General features: G+C 36.9%; 1 protein-coding gene across 1 annotated transcript in view; it reads right to left on the minus strand.

Moving 5' to 3' along the window:
• The window catches only part of THSD7B (thrombospondin type 1 domain containing 7B), a 1521641-nt gene that overhangs the window by 84211 nt on the left and 1409964 nt on the right, over positions 1-27466 (minus strand). Inside the window, 2 exon segments of the mRNA XM_021075621.1 lie at positions 12217-12367; positions 20280-20413. Of these exon segments, the coding sequence (XP_020931280.1) occupies positions 12217-12367; positions 20280-20413 (285 nt within the window).

Here is a 27466-nt window from a genome sequence, read left to right on the forward strand (position 1 = left end):
GTATAGAGGTTCCTCAAAAAACTAAAAATAGAACTATCATATGAACCAGTGATTCCACTCCTGACTATATATCCAGAAAACAAAAACAACAACAAAGTACTAAAACAGTAATTCAAAATGCTACATGCATCCCAATGTTCATATGAGCACTATTTATAATATCCAAGATACATAAGCAACCCATGTGTCTATCAAGATAGGAATGGATAAAGAAAATGTTTCATTATTATTTATTATTACTCATCCATAAAAGAGAATGACATTCTGCCATCTGCAGCAACATGGATAAACCAGAGGATATTATGCCAAGTGAAATAAGTCAGGGAGACAAAGACAAGTGCTATATCACCTATATGTAGCATCTAAAAATAATGTAAATTAATATATATAGCAAAATTAATGCAAATTAATGTAGATAGCAAAACAGAAATAAACTCAAAGATATAGAAAACAAACTAGTGGTTACCAGTGGGAAAGGGAAACCGGGAGGGGCACATTAGGGGTATGAGATTAAGAGATACAAACTACTATGTATAACAGATAAAAAATGATATACTGTATCAAATAGGGAATTATAGCCATTATTTTATAGTAACTCTCAATGGATCATAACCTATAAAAAATATGGAAACATTATGCTGTATACCTGATACCATACAATATTGTAAAATAACTAAATATCAGTAAAATAGTTCAAACATCACATTATAATTAAAACTTGGAAAGAAAATGAAATAATTTTTTACTTTTAGAATTATTTAGAAAGTTTTCTTTTTTTTTTAGAAAGTTTTCTAATAAAATATGTCATGATAAAGTGATGTAAATATCAAAAAGATAAAAACAATTATTTGCAAGTTATATGATTGTATGTAGCTTATAAGATTATATGATAAGGAAAACCTAAATGAGTAGACCAGTAAGAAAACTACCAGAATTAATAAGAAAATTTATAAAACATAGTGAATGCAAGATATGCATAACACCCAGTAGTTTAACTTGACACTAGAATTAACCAGTTAGAAATGCATATGGAAAAAATAATGTTAATAACAGTGATAAAAATTTAATTATATATGGCAAAAAAAACCATTCTCATGATTATATTTAAAAAACACCTAAAATACAGAAAACAGAAAAGTGGAATAATTTGCATTTGGAATTTAATAGAATAGCCCATAGCATACCATACACAAAACTAGATGTCAAATGAATTAAATATCTTTACTTATTTTTAAGCAATTAAATTATTAGAACTGTATTTTAAAATTACAATCTGTGAATTCTCTAAGAAAGAAACTGAATACTTTTATATGGCATGAGATACATAAATTGAGTTAATATTCAATTTATAGAGAATCTAGTTAAAATTGGAAGATTATACAGAACACCTCCCAGTAACATCACTGAGATGACATTAAAAGGATGAAAATGAGAGTAAAAGAATTTGTTTATAAGATGTACAATTGATTATGACCATGGTATAATTTAAGGATGTGACAGCAAAAATTTTAGGAAACTATAACAGTGATGTGATGATTGCTTTAGTTGACCTGACAATACTAAATTCCAAATCAGCCAATGGGTAATTGCTGGAACTTGGTTCATTTTCTAAAGCCTCAAAGGAATAGGAATTCTAGCAGCAACTACATCTGAAAAAGGAGATGGATTTAGGGCTCAAAACTAGAGTACTCATTCAAAATATGTTTTTGAAATAATTAGAACCACCATACAGCTTTGATCACTTGGAGACATCCAGATGCCTTCAGCTATAGACTAGAATTTTATTGTTTTATTTATTTATTTTTTAGTCTTTTAGGGCCACACCCATGGCATATGGAGGTTCCCAAGCTAGAGGTCAAACTAGAGCTGTAGCTGCAGGCCTACGCCATAGCCACAGCAACATGGGATCCAAGCCACGTCTGAGACCTACAGCACAGCTCACAGCAACACTGGATCCTCAACCCACTGAGCAGCATCAGGGATTGAACCCTCATCCTCATGGATAGTAGTTATGTTTGTTACCACTGAGCCACCATGGTAACTCCTAGAAATTTATTATTTTTAAATGTGTAAAACAGAATTCTATGTACTGGAAACACTAGGCACAGTTGAGCACAGACTACCAAATTGAAAACAAAAGGATTATGTAACTGCCTATATAATAAACATTGAGACCTGTAGTATTTTTCCCTATTTTGTTCTGAGAATATTGTCAACCAGGATTATATCATTTGCGCAATGTCTGCTGAAAGCTACAGCCAACCCTAGATTTAGAATAATTTCAGCCATTAGTTCTTTAAATATTTTTCTGTAAATATTTTTCTGACAATTTCCTACTTTTCTTCAAGAGCTCCAATTAAAGTTAAATTAAACCGCTTGGTAATGTCATATAGATCACTTAGTTTCTACTCATTTTTTTTTCAGTCTTGTCTCTTTCTTTACTTTAGCATGGTTTCTATTACTATGTCTTAAGGTTTGCTCGTCTTTTCTTCTGCAAAGTTTAATGTGCTATTATTCCCATTTGGTAAATTTTTCATTTTAGATATTGTATTTTAGATCTCCAAAAGTTACATATGATTCTTTCAATATCTTCTATTTTACTCTTCCGTATTTCCTTTAAACTCCAAGGCATACTTAAATATTTATTATAGCTGTATTTAAATCCCTTATTCTCAATTTCTATAATCTCTGTTATTTCTGCTTCTGCTTCTATTGACTGGTTTTTCTCTTGCTGATGGATCATAGTTTGTTGCCTCTTCATATGTACAGTAATTAGGTATGAGATACATTTAGAAAAATGCACATATCATAGGAATACAGCTGAATAACTCTTCACAATGTGAAAACAATTGAATTACCAGACCAGAACTCAAGAAACAAAATATTGTCAGCATTGCCTAAGCTTGGGTCATGCCTTCTTTTAGTCACTAACCACTCTTATACACTGTGAATGTTACACTGTTAAATTTTCTTTTAATTAAAAAAAAAAAATTTTGTCCTCTATTTAAGTGTGAGGTTTTTTTGGTAGGCACTAAAGTTACTTGTGGATCCCCTGATCTGCCTAAATTTTGTTTCTAAATTTCATTAGGGTAATTTTAGAGTAGACTTTACTGTAGGGCTAATTTAGCCCTCCTCCTAAAGTATAATTCTTGTGGGTTTGAAAAGGTATCTCTCTACTGTCTGGGTAGAATTAAAATATCTCCCAGACTTTCATGACCTTTGGAATGTATATACCCAGCAGCTTCCCAGAAGTTATTCTTTGTCTGAACTCATGGAGTTTTACTTCTTGTATGTGCAAATTAGTATTTAACCAAGAATTAAAGAGACCCCTACGTAGATAATCTAGACTTCTTTCTTTGCCTAGCTCTACCCTTTTCAGTATTTTGAACTTTAAATTTCAGTCTCCTCTACATCTCACACCTCTGATCTCTGCCTCCTCACCATGATTTTGGTGGAGTTTCATTCCTGGCACCACCATCCAGAAAATTCCTCCGTCCAGGAAGCCATGGTGATTATAAGGCTCACATTCATCATTTCATTTTCCTCCCTAAGGATCATGATTCCAAGCTACCTAGTGGGCCCGTATCTAAAAACTCTTGTTTTATATATTTGGCTCCTTTATTAGTTGTTTGTAATGAGAGCATAAATTCAATCTAATCCAAATAAATCTAATAATATTCCATCCTTGCTAGGAGTAAATGTTCTCAGTCCTTTCCAATTCTCCTTAAACCTTATACCATGCTGCTTTAATCATTAATGAGCTAATTAAATTTTGACATCTATGAGAGTCATGTTTTTTAATTTTTTGAAAATCATCCTTCTGCAAGGTATAAAAAAATACTGATGTTCTTCTGTTGTTGTAATTGATCATATTTCCTGGGAAGATATATATGGATAAAATGATACAAAGTCATTTATAAGAGAAGGGTTAAGAAGTGGTCAGGAGGAAATGAGTAAAATTGTCATATGTAGATAATTATTGAAGCTGGGCAATCAATACTAAAGTTGAGTGATCAATAGTGAAATTGAATGATTAATTTATGGGGCTTTTTATATGATTTTTTCTGAGAATTTATATTATAGAGATAACAGATAAAGATAGGACTAGAGAGAGGGAGAGAGAAAGATATACAGAGAAATTGAGAGCAATGAAATTCTTATTTTGTACATCAAATTGGTGATAGTGAGAGTCAAAGAAATTGTACTGCATAAAAAAGAATGATAACAAACCTATTAAATTTTAAAAAGCATCCCAATAGACCGCTTTTATAGGACTATCATTTGCTGCAAACCTGCATGAAATTAGACACCCTTTTTGCGGGACCTAATGTGGTTGTAGAAATAAGAATGGTTCTGAGTGATATGAAACATTACTGGGGTAAAATACTCCACAAGTCCCTGAGTAATGAATTATCTGCTTCTGACAAGAGCCAATATCAATTTAATAGAAGCAACCAGAATTTGCAATCTAGAATATAGAAAATTATCCCCTTTCTCCCTCACTTTCAGTTGTGAGTCAAAGAAAAGCACTAGGTAGCTGGAGGGTTGTCATCCTTAGACATGCCTTCCAGAGACAGAGTTTGTCATGCTCATGCCATCAGCCATGAAGGGAGGCTGATGAAACACTTGGACCTAAGGACTAGCAGTAAACATTGGGGTAAAGTGCTTCCCTGGAATTGTAACTTTCAGAGGTAGCACTAATGTGCTAAAAATGCTAAATGATCAGTAATAGAATATCAGTGTTTACAGACTTTACCAAAAATAACACTGAAGCACCATGAAAATAAAGGTATTTTTCTTCTAATGCTGAATTCTGGAGCACTTCTCAGAAAACTGGCAGGCATTTCTCTTTCTCTTTTAAAACAGTGTCTTTGCCTGCAGGAGTAAGAGCAGAGTATATGTGCCCATATTTGTGCAATGGCTTTCACTAATATATGCCACATACATAAAGAGTTAGAGAAAAAGTAGAGAAATAAGATATATTTTAGAAATACACTAAGACTATGGTAGAATCTAATTTTGATGACACTTAAGCCCTACATAGTTTCTTTGCAAAGTTTTCCTTTGTGATCTTTCTCCAGAGGTTGTTCTGGTGATAACATAAAGATTTGAGTTACTGTTTGATCATGGGGTTGCATTTGGACCACTGTTTAATGAATCTCCAATTCCCACAGTGTGAGAGGATGCCCAGCTACAGTTCTAGCCAAGCTTTGATGCATTCAGCTGAGAGTGAATCAATTAAAGTCCAAATAGGGTGGTGCGGGGATGCACTGAGGGTTTGGGATGAAAATGCTATAAAATTTGTTTGTGATGATTGTTGTACAACTATAAATGTAAGAAAATTCATTGAGTAATTAAAACAAAACAAAGAAACCAAATAGGTTTGTTAAATTTAAGTCATCTTTCTGGAGAGGTTTTCTGAAGGCTTGCATCTGTAAAGAAAGTATACATCAGTTTCAAAATTCATCTCCAAGACTCTCTTTGCTTTTACTTATCAATATAATTATTTAAGAAATTTCTAGGAGTTCCTTCTGTGGTATAGTGAGTTATGATACAGCTTGTCTCTATGGAAGTATGGGTCTCCCAGGCCCAGTGCAGTGGATTAAGGATCTGGGGTTGCTGCAGCTGTGGCATAGGTCACAACCCCTGCTCAGATTTGATCCCAGGCCCAGGAACTTCCATGTGCCATGGGTGTGGCCAATAAAGAAAAAGAAAAAAATAAAAAAGAAAAAGAAATTCTGGAGTTCCCACTGTGGCACAGTGGGTTAAGAATCTGACTGCAGTGGCTCAGGTTTCTGAGGATATGGAGGTTTGATCCCAGGTCCAGCACAGTGGGTTAAAGGATCCAGCATTGATGCAGCTGTGGTGTAGGTTGTAGCTAGGGCTCAGATTCAGCCCATGGCCCAGGAACTTCCATATGCCATGGATGTGGTCATTTAAAAAAAAAATTCTTTGTTGAGCCTCCAAGGAGAGTCATTAATAGAAAATTCTTATTCTGTAGGGATTGATAACATAAATGAGGAAAACCACATATTTTTTTCAGATGGGTCAGAGGCTGAGCATTTTCAGAATTCAGAAGTGGATAAATCTCTCCTGAAAATTCTATGAGTACTCATCAGCATAATTTTAAAATATGAAGAGAAGCATAAAAATTGAAAAAAATTAGGTAGATAAAAAATATTGTGTAATAAAAAATGAATACACATATGTATTTGTTATATATACATACCTGCACATGTGTATTTTTACATACATACCTTTGAAGAATGAACACTATTTCAAAATGTTTTATATGTATAATTCCATAAGCTTCCTTTCACATTAAAGCATTCTACAGAAGTGAAATATCAGAATCAAAAAATAAATTATACATATATCGATGTGTGTGCATACATGTGTGTGCTTTAGTGTGTGTTATGGGAACAAAAAAACAACATGAGAATAAGTGAAACACATAGCCCATCTTCTTCAAATTCTGTCTTAAATTGCATTTGTTTTTGCTTGACCCATTTCTAGGCTCCAACTCTTCCCCGCATAGTTAAAATGGTCTCATTACAATCTTTAATGCCTCTGTCTTTTTCTTCTTTGTTATAGTTGGCAATTGGCAGTTATAGGATGGTGCAGTAACTCACTCATTCAAAGTTATCTTTCTGATGCCTTGTTTTTGGGAAACACTATTAAATTAGGCATAAGTCATTTTTCAGCAAAGAATGTGACATTTTATTTTTCTAACAGCAAGTATTAACTCATTTTGGAAGGAGGGACAATTCCTGCAACACTATAAACAATGTAAGAGGGGACTTTGATTTGCTTCTCCTTCCTCTTCTTCTTCTTCTTCTTTTTTTAAACCTGTAGTAATACCTTGTGCTATTCACTTTATAGTTGTTATCTTGAGTCCTTAGGCAATTGCTGAAACCAGCTGTTGTAATCCTTATTTTTCTAATAAGAAACCTACAACTCACAAGTGTAAGTACCTTGGCCACAATCACAGGGTCCAAAAGGGTTCCTGTGCATTAGCTGCACCCTTTGTCAAGATTCCCTTCCTTTCTTTCCTTGGCAAACTATTTAAATGAGGTAGACTGCTCAGTTTAGAAGGATCCTCCTTCATAAATCTAATTGTCAAAGTAGGCCAGAAAAGGAGACAACAGATTTACAGGAAGTGTGGCTTATATCTATTTCTTTTGTACTGAGTAGGAGTCTATAGACTTCCTATGCTTTCAGTCACTATGCCTCTTTTCAGCTCTTTAAAAGAGCAGGTGTCTAAGCTAAGCCTCAGTTTACTCATCTATACATCCTGGGGGTAACAGTATCTATTTCATAGTTGTTTTATGCAGATTATGAAATAATGAAGTACTGAGCACATTGTCTGGCACGTGGAAATCATCTGTAAATATAAGCTAAGTTTCCACATAATGCTAGGTGTTTATTCAATAGTTAACAAGCCATGTTGTGTGATAGGAACTATTATACGTCAGGAACAAACAAACTCATAGAAAAAGAGATTGGATTTGTGGTTACCAGAGGTGGGGGAAGGGGGAATCAGGAGAAGGGAGACAAAAGGTACAAACTTCCAGGTATAAGATAAATAAGTACTAGAGATGTAATGTCCAATATGACAAATATAATTAATGCTGCTGTGTGTTATATAAAAAAATTGAGAGCAAATCCTAAGAGTTATCACAAGAGCAAAATTTTTTTTTGTCTTTAAATTTGTATTTCTATGAGATGATGGAATTTTTATCGTGATAATCATTTTATGATTTATGTAAGGAAAATCATTCTGCTGTGCACCTTAAACTTCTACAGTGCTGTATATCCATTATATCTCAATAATGTTGGAAATAAATAAATTTTAAAAATGCTATTTCAGGGAGTTCCCGTCGTGGCTCAGCGGTTGACGAATCCCACTAGAAACCATGAGGTTGCGGGTTCGATCCCTGGCCTTGCTCAGTGGGTTAAGGATCCGGTATTGCCTTGAGCTGTGTTGTAGGTCACAGATACAGCTCGGATCCCGCATTGCTGTGGCTCTGGCATAGGTCGGTGGCTACAGCTCTGATTCGACCCCTAGCTTGGGAACCTCCATATGCCATGGCAGTGGCCCAAGAAATGGCAAAAAGAAAAAAAAATGCCATTTCAGAGTTCCTGTTGTGGCTTATGGGTTAAGAACCTGACTGCTATCCATGAGGATACAGATTCTATCCCTGGCCTCATTCAGTGGATTAAGGATCCAGCATTGCTGCAAGTTGTGGCATAGGTTGCATATGTAGCTCAGGACCCGTGTTGCTGTGGCTGTGGTGTAGGCTGGCAGCTGCAGCTCCAATTTGACCCCTACCTAGCCCAGGAACTTTCATATGCTGCTGGTGCAGTGCGCCCCCCCCCCCGCCCAAAAAAAGGCCTTTTCCACCCAAAATAAATAAGTAGATTCATGCAAAAAATATTTTTTTTAATTGAAGTGAGATTGAGAAAGAATATTACTTGGATGTAATGACCAAGAAACTTGTGACTCAGAGGGTATCCCCAGAATAGCAGAATCAGCATCTCCTGGAAAGTTGTTAGAAATGGAAATTCATGGGAACCACAACAGATGTACTGACTCAGAATTTCTGGGCGGGGGCAGAGGAGCTGTGAGAAAATCAGTGACTCAGAGGTTAGAAAGTGCATTTTTAATTATTTCATATAGTACATACAATCTTATTAGTGAACACTGTGTGAACTAATAAACACTGCTAAGTCAGCTATTGAATTCTTGGCTGCACCTGTGCAGTAATATTTATAAAAGATACCGAGAAGTATAAACTCCTTGGTGCACAGATATTCTGGCATTTGTATTTGGCCTCAGAGTGTAGGATACATAGAAGAATTCAAGAAATAGTTTTAATTGATTAATTGGTTTTGCTAAGTGTCTTTTCATTAACTGCCAAATCTACTTTCTTAACCATGCTTAAAAACATCATTAAGCTTATTTCACATTAAATAACATTTTTATAGCTAAATCAAAATATAAATTTCAGAGCATTGTGCAGATATGTAGCAGAAACACATTTTTGTCTCTGAAATAATCTTTTTTTTTAAGAGCTTATTTTTTTATTTGTTTGTTTATATATTTGACTCTAAAGTCCTGGCCCTGGGTATAAGAAGAAGAAAAAATAATGCAGCAAACTGCAGCATATGTCACACTGCAGACTACCAAAGGAGAAGTTGGTAAAATAATTGCCAAGATTTAGAATCTATGAATCAGTACAAGTATACAGAACAATTATACAATAATTGTTAGCTTTTTTTTTTTCTCAGAAGATGGGCACTGAAGTGCTAATTAAACTTCAGGCACATGGATCCAGTTTGCTAACTTTGCTGTAATCACGATCATAATCACCATCAAGCACTGCTTCAGCACCCATGAGGTTGGGGCATTATGCTAAGATGATGCAATTTATTAAAATGATGCAACTTATCTGGAGACAGGGAAGATAATCAGTTATGAGCCCTGATTACCATTTCTTTTCCATTTTAAAGTCTTTATTTACACTTGAGAGCAGTATGCATCTGAGAAAGAAGGAGGCCATTGCAGTCAGGGAGACCTTAGTGACCCCAGATAAGTGTTCTAACATCACAGCAAAATGTAGTCCTGAAACTCCAGCACAGTGTCCATTGCATAAGATGTGCTCAGTGACAGTTGTTGCTGTTGTTGTCAGAGATCTGATTATTAATATATAACTTCAAAGGGATATAAGCAGTTGAAGAAACAACCACCTCGCTTCATGATGACAGGCGAGTAACTGTCTGTGTCATCTTCCAGATACGTGAAAGGAGGTTAAAATATTTTCTCCAGTTTCAATGTCTCAACACTTCAAAAATATAGTATGTTGAGAAAAGCAAACCTTAAATAAATTTGGCTCCAAGAAACTGAAGGAGCAAACACAGAATGCCAGGCCATGACAACATGGTATAATATGTACCTTAGCCAAATATTTTAGCTCAGTAGCTTAAAAGGGCAATGTTTTCATGCAAAGTGATTATAGCTTAGTGGAGTCTTCTGTGAGCAAATTTGAAAAAAAGAAGTGAGGACATTGGTGATCTCTATAATTAATTAAATTTCTTTAGGTTGCTAATTCTTCTGCAAGTTGACTAATAAAGAGTATATGTTACCACACTTTCTCAAGTATGAATATATGTCCTCAGTCATGGAATAATCATACAGAAAGCCAAATCATACAGAAAACTATTATAGCTTTGCTCTTAAAATAAATACTGCATCTTAAAGAAAAAGAAGTTATGACTCTAAATCTACCTTAATTCTTCTAAAATAAGTGAGCCGAGGATGTGAAATCAAAGGCATGGACTCCACGAGACAGAATAAGGCTCATTCTCAGCTCCAACACTTATTAAATGTAAAATTTTGTGCAAGCTATTTAGCCTTTCTGAGAATCAGTTTCTTCAGCTATACAATGGGACTGATAATAGTAGGCACTTAGTAGGATTATTGCAAGAACTAAAAGGAAAAACTTTTCAATGGGTTTTGCACAAAAGAAGTACTCATGACATGTTAATTTTCACTACATTCAAATTATACTTAAAATAAATGACTTAGTAGGACAACATTATTTTCTTACAAATTACCTTTTAACTAGGCCTCTTCATCTTAATATTGTATTCTCCTGTTGTTACAGCAGGCAAATAGCAAGGTATGAGCAGAGCAGGGGGTTGGGCACAGTGCAGGTGGCAGGAAACCACACATCTTGTGAACAGTTGGGGTCCAGGGGCAGATAAAGAAAAACAGAAACCTCCAGACTGAGAGGAAAAGACACATTTTAGGGGTGATAAGTGCCCTGGATGCAGAATAAGAAAGGTGGGAAGAGGTGCAATCTTCAGTGTCCAAATGTAACCTGTTGCTCATTATGCCCTCATTACAATACAATTAGCCTTATAGATAAGTTCACATCCTGCCCTGGTTCCATGACGCTGCCCATCAAAGCTAAAAAAAAAAGGATAAAACTCCCACCTCCCTTCGAGAATGTGGTCCTGGAATAAAACTCAGGGAATATGACTCCCAAACCCCTCCTTCCCAATAACCATTGTTTGTATGTCCCTCATAACTGGTTTGTCAAAGAAACACAGCGCAGCTGCTGGCCTATCTGCCTGCCTCCCCTCTGGAGGCATATTCCTCACAAATCCTCACTTTATTTTCTCAAATTCCATTTAGTTTCTGAATTCCTTCTGTGACAAGACAAAAAAGCTTTCTGGATGAACACTATCCCCAAAGAACAACTCAACTAATAACAATAAAAATAATAATAATAGTAAAAAAATGTCTTTCTGGAATAGGATTATAGAAACATCAAATATAATAATTTGCAATAATTAATACAGGATCAACAATTAATAACTCAAAGTACAGGATATTAACTGATTTCAAAAATATTTTCCATTTTCATACAAAATTTTCCACAATTTTTTCCACAAATTGTCAGTATCACTACTGAAATCAAAGTGTTCTAATTATTTCTTTCCCAGTGTTTGGAACCATATAATATGTTCCTTATCCTCATTTTTTTTTTTTTTTTTAGCTCTTTAGGCAGGAACATTAAGTCTAAAATATCAAACTTTATCTTCTGTGACTACTAAGTTGAATCATACTACTTGAAGAATATTTATTTTGCCATATTCCTGTTATGTTGTCATTTAAAAAAATAAAGAAGAAGAATGCAAAGGCTTTTTACTTTTAAAAAAGGTTTTTTTTTTTTTTCTTTTTTCCCCCCAGCTCTGGAAGAAGAATATGGCAAAAGAACACCTCATCTTTAGGAAAATAGCATAAGGCAAAAACAGATCATCACTAACAGAAGTTAAATCACACAGCAGTGTTGAGCTACTAAGATATATTGATTCTGCCAGGAAAAAATGGACCAGAACCAACAGATTATAATGAGAACCATTTTGGCACTAAAGAAGCCCCTTTAACAATGGGTGTGCATTTGAATCCTAGTGTGATCATTACAGGATCATTTTCCTTATTGTCTTCCCATGATAAAGCCCTTGAGAGAAGTGCTGGCATTTTAAATTGCTCAGTCTCACGGGACGAAATTCTTTTTCTTCCTTAGGCAAAATTGTCTTCCCAAGTTACAAGAAGAATGCTTTAGAGAGCCATACTGTGAAAGTATAGAGAACAACAGTGATGGTGGCCTCGAAGGATTAGGCTATAAACAGGAGAGGAGATGTTACCTGTGGGCATTTGCTCCAAGGTCCCCACTCAGACATGACACATTCATTGGGACACAGAAGGAAGCAGGACTGGGTTTCTGGAGGGATTTCATCCTGGTTGCAGAGGTTGTTGTCCACTGCTCCCCCTTCACCATCAGCAGTATTTACACATCTGTAAGGCAAGATTCCAAGATGTCTTGACCACTTAAAACAGTGAAGGGTAAATTTAAAAACTTTGTGATGTATCATGATCACCTACCCCCCCAAAGATAAACATAAAAATAATACCAATAGAGAAACTAGGAAAAGACAAAAATCTTTCAGCTAGTCAGGCTTTATTGAGGAAGAGCCCTTTATTCAGCAGAGAGAAAAGGACTAGAGACAACTGTCATCCTTAAAGAACTCTCCATCTAAAGAGACTTACTACGGTATATTTACTCAGGCCTAGCACAAAGTGAATCTTCTTTAATTGCAACAATTGTTTCAGGCTCTCTTCTGAATAATTCCATCACTTTGAAATAGCTAGACCTTTCATAGTTCTGGTGATTCTCTTAAAACCTTCCTAAAGGTAGCATCAAAGCTTCCCTAGGTTTCATCCAATATATATAAGGTCATAGTTAAGTCATGTGAAAAAAATACATGAACATGTTTTTCTTTCAGGTATTTTATGCACAACAGGCAGGAATTTTGGTATCATAAACCAAAGGCCAATAAACAAGTATTTTCATGTAGCAATTGAGCACATGGTTTAGCTGCACACTTATAACTGCTTTGAGGTCAGTACTGGTGAACGTGAGATAAATAATCTGCTATTGATTCAGTCAAAATAAAACCTAAATGTTATACCACTACATAACTGCCAGAATGGCTAAAGTCACAAACATGGCAGATATCAAGGGTTGGCAAGAATGTGGAGCAACTGTAATTCTTCTCACTCTGCTGGTTGGAGCGTAAGTTCTTTAGCCAAATGTTGGCAGTATCCACTAAAACTAAAACACACATGCTCTGTAACCAGACAATTTCATTTCTGTTCATATAAGCAAGAGAAACTGAAACCAAGCAGGGTTCTGTGGGCCTCCTGAGAACAAAAGCCTTTGTGTCTCCCAGTTTTTCCCTTCCGTCTCCATGACCTTCCCTGAGTTCCAAAGGGTAGGTTCAAACAGTTGTTAATCAGGGAAAGGAGGGGATGTGGAGACAAGGGTAGAACAGTCAAGAAACAACTTTGCAGCCTTATGGCAGGGCCCTGGGTCCTTCTCAAGGGATACACATATCTGAGCTCTTCTGCAGAAGTAAATGCCCTCAAAAATGAAAGATGTTAACTACTTGATGAAACTTTCCTCATTCCATAAAGAAGAAGGATGACCAGTCCTGGGGCCACTAAACACCAGCTTTGAAGAATGCAAGTTTGCACCTACCATCATCCTTATCTGTGGCCCTATTTTCCACTCCCAAACTGTAAGATCATCTCCTATTCTCTCCCAAGGGGGGCACAGTTTTTAAGGCATTAGCCTTCTGTGGCCTCCCTTGCCTGGCATAGCAAAAAAAGCTATTTTTTCCTCCTTCACCCAAAACCCTGTCTTTCCCATTGGATAGAAGCTGAGTTTTGGCAAGAAAATGTTTACAAATGTGGACCTATCCTACAAAAACAGAAAAGAAAGAAAAAAAAAAAAAAAACAGCCTGAACATGTTCATAACACCACTATTTCATGGAATCAACAGCGGAATAGAATATCTATTGGGCCATAGTGAAATAGATGCACATATTGTACTAACCTCATTGCATTAAATGCTATACAGTGATGAGAATACCTGAACTACTCACATGAAAGCCTGAATGGAGATCACAACTATTATGTTGCCAAGAAGCTGGACGCAAGAGAGTATGTACTATGTAATTCCATTCATATCAGGTTAAGGAAGCGGTAATACTCATCTATGGTGTCAGAAGACAGAATAGCAGTGATCCGTAGAGTAATGGTTTTTGACTGATAGGGGCTTAGGTGGTCTTGGTAATACCTTACGTCTTGGCCTCTGGGTTGTTACACAGGTGAATTCATATTGTGAAAATTCATGGACCTGTGCCCTATGTTGTGGGCATTGCTCTGCATTTACATTATATTCCAATTAGAAGTTTGTATTTATATTATTTTCTCAAAAATATTTAATAAAGCCTTACTATATATAGGCTCATTTTGCTAGGCATTAGGACACAATATTACTCTTTCTTTTTTTTCTTTTTTTTTTTTTTTGGCTGTACCTGTAGCATACAAAAGTTCCTGGGTCAGGGATCAATTGAACATGTGCCAGAGCAGTGACCTGTGCCACAACAGTGACAGTGCCGGATACCCTAACACCTAGGCAACCAAGGAACTCCTAAATTATTATTTGTTAATAATGATTCATTTCGTAAATATTTTGGGGGTCCTACTATGCATCTTACTTGGGTGCTTGGGTACAGAATTAAAAAAAAAAAAGACAGGTAAGATCCCTCCTTCTTCCAGTGATAATGACCATATTAAAGGTGATAACGACAAGGATGATGATATAAATGATGCCATTTTTGATCTGGTAATTTCAGACACGATGCCACAGCCAAGGAGTAAGCATTTTAAGAGGGCTGTGCTGGAGAGCTTTTGGTGCTCCCTAAATCCTGCTATCCTGGGGTGAATTATCCTATATCTTAGGATTTTCTTTTATATAAACAATAATTTTTAATTCAGGAAAATTGCAAAGTAGTCTATCACCTGGTACAAAATAAAAAAGCTTTCTGAGGTGCTAAGTAATAAAAAATTAGATGGTGTATAAATCAAGTTACAGAGAATAGTAAACGGAGAGGAGATGTAAGTAGTGTCTTCTAATATAGCAAGGCAAAGTACAGAGTCATCTAGGGACTTGAATTTCTCCTGTGGGGATAGTCAATGGTGGAAGGAGGGACCACAAAATGGCTTTAATGTCTTTCCTTGGTCAAACTTAAAAGCTGGAAATTGCTTTCCTTCTGGTCTGCACACCCTCAGCTGATGTTCTTTTATTATTTCACTGAAAAAGAAAGGTAATATTTCTGGTCAATGGAGTCCAGTCACCATTATGCAATAGTCTTTGTTCACTCCCAATAGGCCACACACAGAGAAAAAAAAAAATGATAGTAAAGGAATTTATTACACAAAAGGAAAAAAAAGGAGGAGGAGGCATTATCTTCAAGGACAAAGAACAGGAGAGAGGACTAAAGGCAATAATAGAAAACAGACTAGTGGTAAGGGACTAAGCCTTCAGGGCAAACAAAGAAAGTAACTCCATTTACATATCAGAAGACATGAAAAATTCAGGAATTTTGGGCACCGAGCATCTTTGGAAATGTAGATGACATGAAGATCACTGAAAAGACGGAAGATTTACTGAAAGTATGTGTAAGAAGTACCTAAACCCTAAAATCCACTCTCCCAATTCCCAAAGCCTGGTGATGGCCCCACCCCTGCCCCTACAGGTAACTGAGGGTTTATGAACTGGAGAGGATCACAGAACAGGTCTTTGGGTTAGAGAACACATGGCCTGATTAAGCATGGGGACATGTTACTGAAAACCAGGTTTAGGAGAAATTAATAGCATGAAAAATTTACCACTACCTTCATGACTTAAATAAAGCACATTTATTATTTTGTAATTCTGTAGTATGGAAATACAACGTGGAACTCACTAGGCTAACATCTGTGCTCTGGCAGAACTGTATTCCTTTCTGGAGGCTCTAGAGGACAACTATCTCCTGACCTCTTCCACGTTCTAGAAGCCACCATATGCCTTCCTCTATCTTCAAAGTCAGCAGCCTATATCTCTCTCTGTGCCTTGCTTCTGTAGTGACATTTTCTATTTTTCCTTTCCCATCTCCCCTTCCACTTTTAGGACTCTTATGGATACATACACTGTTCCCATTCAAATGATGCAGGACAATCTTCCCAGCTCAAGCCCCTTAACTCAATCATATCTACAAAGACACTTTTGCTATTTCAGGTAACATATTCACAGATCTCAGGGGTTAAAATGTGGATGTCTTTGGGGGTGATCATTCTGTCTACCACATCAGCCTTCTTTCATGATTTAGGAAGAGCTTCTTCTGGGGGTTCTGATAAGCATAAGAGTAAAGACTGAAATTTAATGTATTCCCAAATGAAAATGCCCCTGAAATCATGTATCTTGTGTCATCAATTTTCTTGCCATACGCCCCTTTCATCATCACCTCATTTCTATTCAAACTCATTACAAAACTACTTTAAAGCACATCTATATTCATTCTCCCCATGTTGTTCTCTCCTTTTCCTCGATTATTACCTTTTGGACTTACACTAATCACACTTTTATAACCATTTCATAGATACCTCACATCAAGATCATCAGCAGACTCCCCTTTGCCAAACTCAATAGCCAATTCTTTTTTATTTTCTTCTTAGGGATGCACCCATGGCATATGGAAGTTTCCAGGCTAGCAGTCAAATCAGAACTGCAGTTGCTGACCTACAACACAGCCACAGCGACGCCAGATCTGAACCATATCTGAAACCTACACCATGACTCATGTCAATGCTGGATCCTTAACCCACTAAGTGAGGCCAGGGATTGAACATATATCCTCATATTTATTATTCAGGTTGGTTACCACTGAGCCACAATGGAAATGCCAATAGCCAGTTCTTATCTTAGTACACTTCTCGGAACTATTAGAAAAAATTGATTACTATCTCTTTTTTTATAAAAACTCTTGTCTCCCCATTTTCTTGGTTTTCCTCCTAGTCTATTGGCTCTTACTCAGTCTCATTGATAAGATCTTTCCCTTTGCTGTAATATATGAATATTGGCATTCCTCAGGCCTCAATTTCTTTCTTTCTTATCAATATATGTCAGACTAATAAGCTGTTGATGCCCAAATTTATACCCCCATCACTTTCTCAACTCTAATCTGTAATAGATCAAAGTTTAAGGTACTATCTCAAATTTATGGTATTTAAAAAGCTAGCTTTTGGTTCTCTCTATAAAATGCTTTTAGCATTCCTCATCTCAACAAATGGCACCACTGCTACTATGATTCCTCAGATTCTAAATCCTGGCAGCCATCTTTGGTACTTCTCTTTCTTCCACATTCTGCGATCACTTTATAAGCAAATCCTGTTATCTGTACCTTCCCAATATAGTCCAAATGCGACCTTCTCACCACTTTCACTATTACTAAGCCCAATCCAACCATCAGCCTCTCTCACCTGGAATTCTGGGATGTCCTTCAAACCTTCATCTCTGTTTCTACTTATATAGCCCAGAATACCTTCTCTAGGCTACATCCAGCAAATTCCCTTTCAAATGTGACTAAGAGCATATCATTTGCTGTCTCAAATCTTTTATAGTTTCATCATGCAGTTAGAAACACATACTTTAACCTTATTTTAGAAGAAATACAACTTGAGTATTGGTACCAGCCACATGGGATTTGGTGTTACCCATCTTGTTATAACAAGTCAAGAAGGTTCCTGCTTTGGAAACTCCTTCCCTCTGGAATTCTCTTAATAAGATCCTTACATTCATGAAAGTCTCTCACATTTGTTCAGGTGTTTGCTGAAATATTTTGCTGTTCAGTCTCTCCAAAACAGTATCCTCTATCACCCAATCTAATTTTATTTTTCTTCTTGACATTTTATAGCAAAGATATTCCATTATATATTAATTTTGGTGCTTAATTTTTTCTCTGCTGCTGTTGAGGACAGTAGCTTGTTTTGTTCACTTTTGTGTTCCCAGTGCCTAGAGCAATGCCTGATACATAGAAGACAAGCATTCATAAATATTTTTTGAGTGAATAAATGATTGCAGTCATGTATGAACCATGAAAACATGAAGACGTCTCCTAGTTTGGAGGTTTCAAGAAAGTGAACAGATAACTTGTTTCATTCACTGTAATGCCATTTTATTAAGGCCAGTAACAGTTTGGAATGCAAGATATCCAGAAAATCTTCTTCACATATTTAAAAGTGATCGTATATGTAAAGCATGTAACATAGTGAGTATGTACTAGTTAGCTAGGGCTATCATAATAAAATATTACATGCTGGGTGGCTTAAAGCACAGAAATTTAATTTCTCACAGTCCAAGAGGCTCAAAGTCTTTCTTTGATCAAGGTGTTGGCAGGGTTGGTTTCTTCTAATGCCTCTCTCCTTTTGGCTTGTAGACAGCTGCCTTCTCCCTGTATCTTGACATGATCCTTTCCTCCACGTCTGTGTTCTAATCTCTTCTACTTAGAAGGATATCATCAGATGGAATGAGAGCCCATGGCAATGATCTCATTTAACATTAATTATCTCTTTAAAAACCCTATCTCCAAAGATAGCCACATTCTGGGGTGCTGCAGATTAGGACTTCAATACATAGATGGGAGGGGCACCCTTCAGTCCATAACACATGGTATTTGCTGGTTGTACTTTTTTTTTTTAATGGATGCCACGCTTTGTCCATTTGAGCTGAGATCCATGGTTTAAAGGCTCTCTTGTTCAAGTGTGTTTTTCTTCAACCAATCTTGCCACAATTCTATCAGTAGCCATTTATTCTCTTAAAACTTTCCTTTCTCTCCTGATATTTTGCTGTAATACTAAGAGGCCTGGCTGGGATAAGAGTGAGAGATGCCACAGCTCACTGACACATATTCCTTGATCAGCTAGGTCAGTCAGTCATTTCTCAAAGCCTTGATAGAATAGGACCCCAGAGACACAGATTTGGAAGAGAAAGAGGCAGATGCCCAAGTTTGTGACAGCTGGAACAATTAGTCTCCTCCAAGCAGGAGGAGTTCCAGTTGTGGCTCAGCAGAAATGAATCTGACTAGTATCTATAAGGACACAGGTTCAATCCCTGGCCTCACTCAGTAGATTAAGGATCCTGTTTTGCCATGAGCTGTGGTGCCATGAGATGTGGCTTGGATCTGGTAGTGCTGTGGCTGAGGTGTACGCCAGCAGCTACAGCTCCTATTCAACCCCTAGCCTGGGAAACTTCATATGCCCTGAGTGTGGCCCGAAAAAGATTAAGAAAAAAAAAAAAAAAAAGAAAGAAAGACAAATACCGTATGATACTACTTATATCTGGAATCTATTATATGGCACAAATGAACCTTTCTTTCCAGAGAAAATAAACCCATGGACTTAGAGTACAGACTTGTGGTTGCCAAGGGGGGGCGGGGAGTGAGATGGACTGGGAGTCTGGGGTTAATAGATGCAAACTATTGTATTTGGAGTGGATAAGCAATGAGATCCTGCTGTATACAGGGAACTATATATAGTCATTTACGATGGAATATGATGGATGATAATGTGAGAAAAAGAACACGTATGTATAAGTGTGACTGGGTTACTCTACTACACGGTAGAAGTTGACAGAACACTGTAAACCAAATACAAAGGAAAAAATAAAAACCATAAAAAAAGTCTTGCCAAATCATTTCTAAACAGACTTTTGTGATGAACACAGGCCCAGTGTTTTCTTTGCTTACCACTGCTTTATTTACAAAACAAAAACTTTAAACAAATTCCCCAGGTAAATAACCTAGCATTCCTTAAATTCTTGAAGGGATGTTTTCTTTGGATATTAAAATACATCCTGCTACGTTCGTTCATAGGTAGTTTCATATTAGTTTCCAAGGCCAATAGTTGAAGTTTGAAATGACCTTTTCATGGTACTGACATGCAAAATGAAGAGAATGTCCATGGACTATACGAACCACAGAGCAAAAGAGAAACAAGACATCACAGTCGGATTCACCTAATTCGTTAAGAGTGATGGCCGTGAATCACTATAGGGATGTAGGCTCACTCCATGCGGTTGGTTTTCCCACTGAAGACATTTGCAGGAAACTTTAAGGATTGTGGCTGCACTGCAGACAGAATCCCACAATACACATGGCAGTTCAAGGCACAGATGCTTCCAGGGATATTTAAAGGTGAGCAAAAGTCAGAGGATAGGCTGTGAAAACCAGAGTGTACTTGGGTAAGCAACACTGCTGTTTTTATAAAAATTTATATAAATTCCACTGCCAACCACATTTCCCAAATACCTCCATTTCCACACACCTGATTTTCCTAGACTGTGTTCCTTCTCCACAGCGCAGGGACCTCAGCTCATTGTGGATTTTGCATGGAGACCAGTGTTCTACAACCCAGGAATACTGATTGCACTCCCTGTAACATGGGACTGCCTCATGAACCTGTCAAGAACAGGAAAAGAGAAAAAAAAATTATATACGACTGTTCAAGTTAGGAAAAAATAGCCTACCTTTTAGTAAAGTCTGCCGAACATAACCCAAGAACTAACTCTAGCCCAAACAGCCAAATTGGATTTCCCCGAAGCAAGATATATTTGGACTGCCTGAAATTACTTACTTGCCTAGAGAAACATACAGGGGGAGTCAACTAGAATATGATAGTATGCCTTTGCAGAAGAGAACAAAGGACAGTTATTTCCTATCACCAAGTAGGAATTCCATTTTCTTTTCATTCCCTCAAAGAGCTCACACAGCATCTATTAGATGGTCCAGGTCTCAATTATATGGTACACTCTATTCCCAGATATACTTTATGATGTCAACTGAAACAAATATAGGTAAGGCAAATTTACTCTTGAATATAAGAGGTTCTTAGAATGCATAAGGCAAGTGGTATTATTTGCAGCGGAAATTTCTTTTTATGCCCCCAAAATGATCAATATTAACAGCAATCATTTAGCCTCCTGGGCATTGTGGATTCATGTGAATTTAGCTATCTGTAGGATGTTTTCAGAGCCTAGCTAAAACACAACACACAGAGACCCACACAGACACTCAAACACAAGATAAATAAACACATGTTATAGGCTGTGTGTGATTACTGACTGTAAATCCATATAGAATTACAGTAAAAACAATGAGTACAGTTAATGAATTCTTAGGTTACTTCCTATGTATCTGTTTGTGCTGATTTTTTTTCCTGAAGTTTTACACTAATGAGTAGTAAACTAAATCTGTCTGCCTCTTCAAGAATGAATTTAAAATGCATTACTCCTCAACAGAGAAAATAGCATTCTCCACCAGTAAGGAAAAAACGATCTTGGGTCATATATTATGTTACTCTAGATCACAAAGATGGCCCTAGGGTAAGATGCTAATGAACAGTGATTCAACTTATTACAAAATAGTTAATTAATGCTTCTCCTTTTAAACAAGAACTTAAGCCCCGTTGCTATACACCTCTTGCCTTTCTGATTCCACAAAATTGCAAATGATGACCAGGCAGTGCTATCCAAGAGCTATTACTTGGAAGTTTCCACTAAACGCAGGGGAAATCACTCTTTAATAGGATAATCAGAAAACAAGATTGGAGCACTGTCAGCATGTTAGATGGAAATCAGATGAGAAAAGGTTATTTGTGGGACTACATCTTAGGAATCACAAATAATGTCAGAAACTATTTTTAACTGTGGGGTTCGATTTGGCTTTCTCATGTAGGGCATACAGCAATAAGGGAAACCACAAAGTGAAAAATATGTCAGGGCAGAATGAAAGGAGATGGGAAAATAGAAGTGGAAATGGGAAAGTGGAAAGAATTAAGAGAATCACGCTGTGAATGCTGACAACGATGGGATGAAAGAGCCTGAAGCAGTGCCCACATTAGAATGAGGAGGTAATAACTTTTAAGGGAGCAAAGTTTGCCCCCCAAAACTCAAAGGGTAGAAGAGGTAAGAGAAAAATCTACAATGACAAGATGTGACATTCTCCCCCACACACACAACCCAACAGACACCAGGAAACTGAGCTGACACCAGTTGAGGGTTTAGCTGACCCACATACACCACGGAAATCAAGCTTTCACTGAACTTAAGGGTTTGTCTTATAACTTTTCAATATGTATCAGACAATTTAAAGAAAGCTTTTTGGCTTCCATAAGAGATATAAGAAAGTCTGGTACAGCATTTTGCACACACAAGAAGGATGAAAAAATTAGTATTAGATAATAATTTTTTCCCACCACTCATGCATGAATCTGAGAGCAGATGGATGGGATATCCTGTCTGAGATGGACCTATTTTTCTAAATTTATCCATACTAAGCAGAGCTTACAATTTTCACTCTCCCTCCTATATAAAGCCCAAGCTCAGGTGGAAAATAAAAATTCAGTTGCATGTATCTTTGATATGTACATTTGTACACCTGTTCATATATTGGTTTACTGTTTTTATTATTTATGCTCCAGTGATCTATACCTGTAGCAGAGTTGCTAACCTCATTGATAAGCTGTTGGAAAGCAGGGAGCAGATCTTTGTAGGGAGATACTGACCCATTTTTTGAACAATGCTGTGTAAAATGGAGCCTCTTGAAGAGTCTACATCACATGGATTTACCGAATTTTTTTTCCTTGTATGTTTCTGCAATTTTAATATTGCTTATATGGTTGCATCTGGATGTCAAATCCCTACCTTCTTTCAAAATCCAAGTAAATCCCATTGCTTCCCAAGGCCTTTCCCACAACTCCAGTTGGCACGTCTTTGATACCCAGTGACAGTTAACAGTTTTAAGCAAACTTGCAGCCAGTTTATTTTTCTTTAATTTTACTTGTATTACAGTATAGTTGATTTACACTGTTGTGTCAATTTCTGCTATATAGCATAGTGACCCAGTCATATATATATATATATATAATTTTTTTCATATTATCTTCTATCATATTCTACTCCAAGAGACTGGATATACAGTAAGACCTCATTGCTTATCCATTCTAAAGGTAACACTTTGCATCTACTAAACCCAAACTCTCAGTCCATCCCACTCCCTCTACCCTCCCCTTTGGCAACCACAAGTCTGTTCTCTATGTCTTTGAGTCTATTTCTATTCTGTAGATAGGTTCATTTGTGCCACATTTCAGACTCCACATATAAGTGATATCATATACTATTTGTCTTTCTCTTTCTGACTTACTTCACTTAGCATGAGAATTTCTCATTGCAACCATGTTGCATACCCAGTTGGTAACGACAGGATGCCTATGTGCAGGGCTGGGACAGTGGTGGCAATTAGGGCCATGCTGTGTGGAACTGAGGGAACAAACACATTCAATGAAGTCATCCTCTTTACGTCTCTCTTCATGTCTCCTAATCTCTTGGGCTGCTTAAGCTCTTTTTTGTCTTAATAGCCACATGTCTATTTTGGACCATAAATCATACTGAGAGAATATTCTCACAGAAATGAAATCTGAACTCTCCACACTTAAATACACTTCTGGTTTTAAGCAAAGTCAGACCTGGATGATAAGTGTTTGCATGACTACTTGGGAAAAAAAAAACTTGAGTTTTAGGAAGGCAGGGACTCTATTTCTATGGTGTCTGCATTTTTTAAAATGTTCCAAAGGGGGTGATATCCATTAAATATTTGCTGAACTAAAAATAGTTTTTGCAAGGGCACAGATTGCTAAATGACTCTCATTTAATTTTCTAAAGAAAAGAGGTTCATAAATGAAAGATGCAAGGGGTATTTTAAAAAGTTCAAAGTACAATAAGAGGGGACAAAAATGAAAACCTTTTCTTTCCATTATGGGGCTTTGGTGAAGAATAGCCATCACTATGTTATCAAAAAGTGCTACTTGATGATTTTGTTACAGGAAAGAAAGGCTGTCCTCAAAGAATTGTGAGAGTTGTTTCTTTAGATTCCTTGTTCATAAGGCAAGGAATCTTACCTAGAGAACCAAAAATACCCAGGGAGGCAAAAAAGCAGCAGGCATTCAAGAATAAAAATTTACTACTGAGATATGCAATTTCTTCTCATGTTAATCTTTATGTTCTGGTGATTTCATATTGCTATTTAGTTGGTGCTTATTACAGTTCCATAATGGAAATGTGTTAAAGCATGGACTTTATCAGGGAATCATATGGAAATGTTCTAAAGGAGAGAAATGAGCCATGGGAAAGTTAAATGAAAATCATTTCTAAATGGCACAAATTAGGAAGAAAATAACAGGGCTTAATAGGGCCACCGATGCTAAGAAATGCCACTGAAAAATCAAAAGCCTTTGAGAAAGGTACCATTTCATTTTCCTAGTAAAGAATCATATTTATTACTTCTATATTGGTATTTTATAATTTTGTAGTTTCAGAGTCATAAACACATTTATTGAGTCAGTTTTTAAATATTTATTAAATAAGCCTTTGCTCACTGTAACTGATGGATTTAATTAAGTACTCTTTCCTGATGCCACTCTCCAACTATAGACTGACTGGTATAAACTTGGAAGCAGGGTCTTGGTTCAGCAGTTGTCATTATTATATATCAGAGGCTTGGGGTTCAAGGCCTTAAATCAAATAACCCAACAACAACCACAATAAAAACAAAAACAAAGGAAAATTCATGGCCTACAGTTTTCTGTAGCAATAACTTTTTGCTCCAATGAAGCTGTGAGGCAAGACCCAGGTAGAAACATTCAGGCTTGGGCATTGTGGGCATTGTGGGCATTGTGGGTCCTTAGTAGAATCTGAAGTTCAGTTCAAAGGCACAGCTGGAACTAGAGATTCCTGCAAGTCAGAGCCAGGGTCTGTCCCATTGGATTGTGAAAGACAATGGTCTCCCGGAGAAGTAATGGTCTCAGTAAAGCACTTGGGTTCCCCTCTCCCCCCAAACGTTGTGAGTTCATAATCAAAGATGCACAATTTTGTATTTAATCAGGTCTATGATCCTTATCCCTTAATTCAAAGATCTTCCTTGCTAGTCGTTTTCTGTTTCTCTGTACTTCCTTCCTTTATCCAGGGCTCACATTTTTCCTCTCAAAAAGGTCCGCTAGGCTATACCTTCCTTCACCTTTCCAAATTCTGTACCTCTTCTTATCCAATCAGCCATGAAATTATGCTCTCCTTCATTATGACTTGGTGAACTGGCTGGAAAGTATCACATTTACACAAATGATCTTTTGGTTCCATCTTTGTTCATCATGAATTTATATCTGTGCGCAATATAGTGTGTATATGCAATGCTTAAAAAGTACAGTCTCAATGCAGCTGCACCCACATGCTTTACACCATGCTCATCATTGGTCCCTGGTTATCAATGATGCTATGATAACGCTCTGTGCATCCTGATGACTTATACAAGATATTCTGTGTCATAGGTCTTGATTATCACAATCATTTCAGACAAGGTTGGTGTGATCCTTATTTACAGGAACTTGAAGAAGCTAAGTTAGTCATGTATGACTTATACATGAGCTGGTGCTCAAACTGAGATTATTTGAAAATCCCACTCTGGTGACACCAAGGTTTCCTGGGCTCTGCCTGTTTAGCTTGTCACTATGCTTCCAGAGATAGTCACTATCTTTTCAGTGATGAAGACAATGCTAATATTTATTAGTTCCTGAAAAAGTAAAGCCAAGACCTGAATATTTCAAGATGTCTATAAATGATGCATATTACTTTATTTATTAAAAATATTACCTAAGCAATTAATTCCTAGTCTTTGGGTATGGAATCTCTTCTCACCCTATGAGAAATCCAAGAAAAATCTTAGAAAACTAACTACCCTACCCCCAAGTTGAATCAGTTCTATGTGTTTTGAATGTTTGCAATTCTTTGTGTGAAGATGATGGGTTAACAAAATATCACAAATATTTTTAAATTGGTATTTGTGGGAAGATCATCATGTCTGTTATTCTGTGCCATGAGTTGCTCAAAAGGGCAACTTGGAGTCAGGATTTTCTGGAGATTTGGAGTCAGGTGATCCATATTCAGGAGTGTGGGTAACTGGCAGTTTTAGCCCAGATATTCAGTTTTGAGGCCCTGGCTAACCTCCTCCCCACTACGTTTTTACACACTACCTCCTTAGCCACACAACAACCCAAAAGACATCCTTATAATTCCCAGAGATTACCATCATTCCTGGTGTGTAAGATTCATGAATGGTTTTAAATATGCATTATATGTTTTCATTTCAATTTTGATGTTAAAAAGCCTGAAAATGAATTTAATGATGATGACTAAGTTTTATTGGCAAGATTTATTGACAAATAAGTTGTTGAATTTTAAAGCCCATGGGAAGTTTATTAAAATAATGACTGTGGTAGCTTCATTCCCTAACTCCTAGGAATAGTGATTTCCAAACTTGATGTGTGGACCTGGAAAACTGTGGCATTATTCCAAGCATGAATGCATTCTCATGCCAAGCCCTGTCTGTAGTCTCAAAAATATAATCTCAGAAGTGTTAGTTCCAGCACTTGTCAAATTAGTGCAGGGAATGTTGTGATTTTAAAAGTTTTCATTTCACTTCAAGGCACTGCTGTATTTAAAACCACTCATTAGAAATCTTCTCAATCCAGGAGTTCCTGTCATGGCGCAGTGGTTAAGGAATCTGACTAGGAACCATGAGGTTGCGGGTTCGGTCCCTGCCCTTGCTCAGTGGGTTAACGATCCGGCGTTGCTGTGAGCTGTGGTGTAGGTCGCAGACGCGGCTCGGATCCCGCGTTGCTGTGGCTCTGGTGTAAGCCGGTGGCTACAGCTCTGATTCGACCCCTAGCCTGGGAACCTCCATATGCCATGGGAGCAGCCCAAGAAATGGCAAAAAGACAAAAAAAAAAAAATAAATAAAGAGAGAGAGAGAGAAATCTTCTCAATCCAGGTTAAATAAGAACACAATGTTCTAAAATCAAACACTCAGGGAACCAATCCCTTTACATACAAGGAAGAGAATAAACGGACTAACAAAGAGGTTATGCCTTAAACTATTTATATTTAAACAGATAAAACACACAGAATAACAAAACACACATTCTAAAAGTGAATGTGTAAATAGGCATTTCATGAGAAGTTCTAATTTCTAGATTCTTTACTTTTCATTTTCTAATAGTCTATAGCACTTAACCCTGTTCCTCTGGCCTGAATATCACTGCTGATCTTTTAAGTCTTCATTATCAAGACCAACCTTCATGCACAGCTAAACTGTCTCTGCCATCCTCACAGACCTATTTCTCTCCCATGCAGGGGCTGGAAGGATAGGAGGGGGAAAAGCTTGGGACTGATACTGATTAAGAGTGGCCCTCAAGCCATGTATGTACTTCTTCCCCTTCCCTAGGTTTCCTTCCTCCTTCAAGGAAGGATGTCACATTCAGCCTACCCATTACAGAGGGTGTTTACTAGAGAGGAACCCCAAAACCCACATCCAAAAGGCCATGATTAAGCTCAGTTACCTGTGCTGATAGAGGTTACACTGTTTATAATGATGAATATGCAGAAATGCTTTTTTTAACGCATAAAA

This window comes from Sus scrofa, chromosome 15, assembly GCF_000003025.6.
Source record: "Sus scrofa isolate TJ Tabasco breed Duroc chromosome 15, Sscrofa11.1, whole genome shotgun sequence".
NCBI classification, from domain to species: Eukaryota; Metazoa; Chordata; class Mammalia; order Artiodactyla; family Suidae; genus Sus; species Sus scrofa.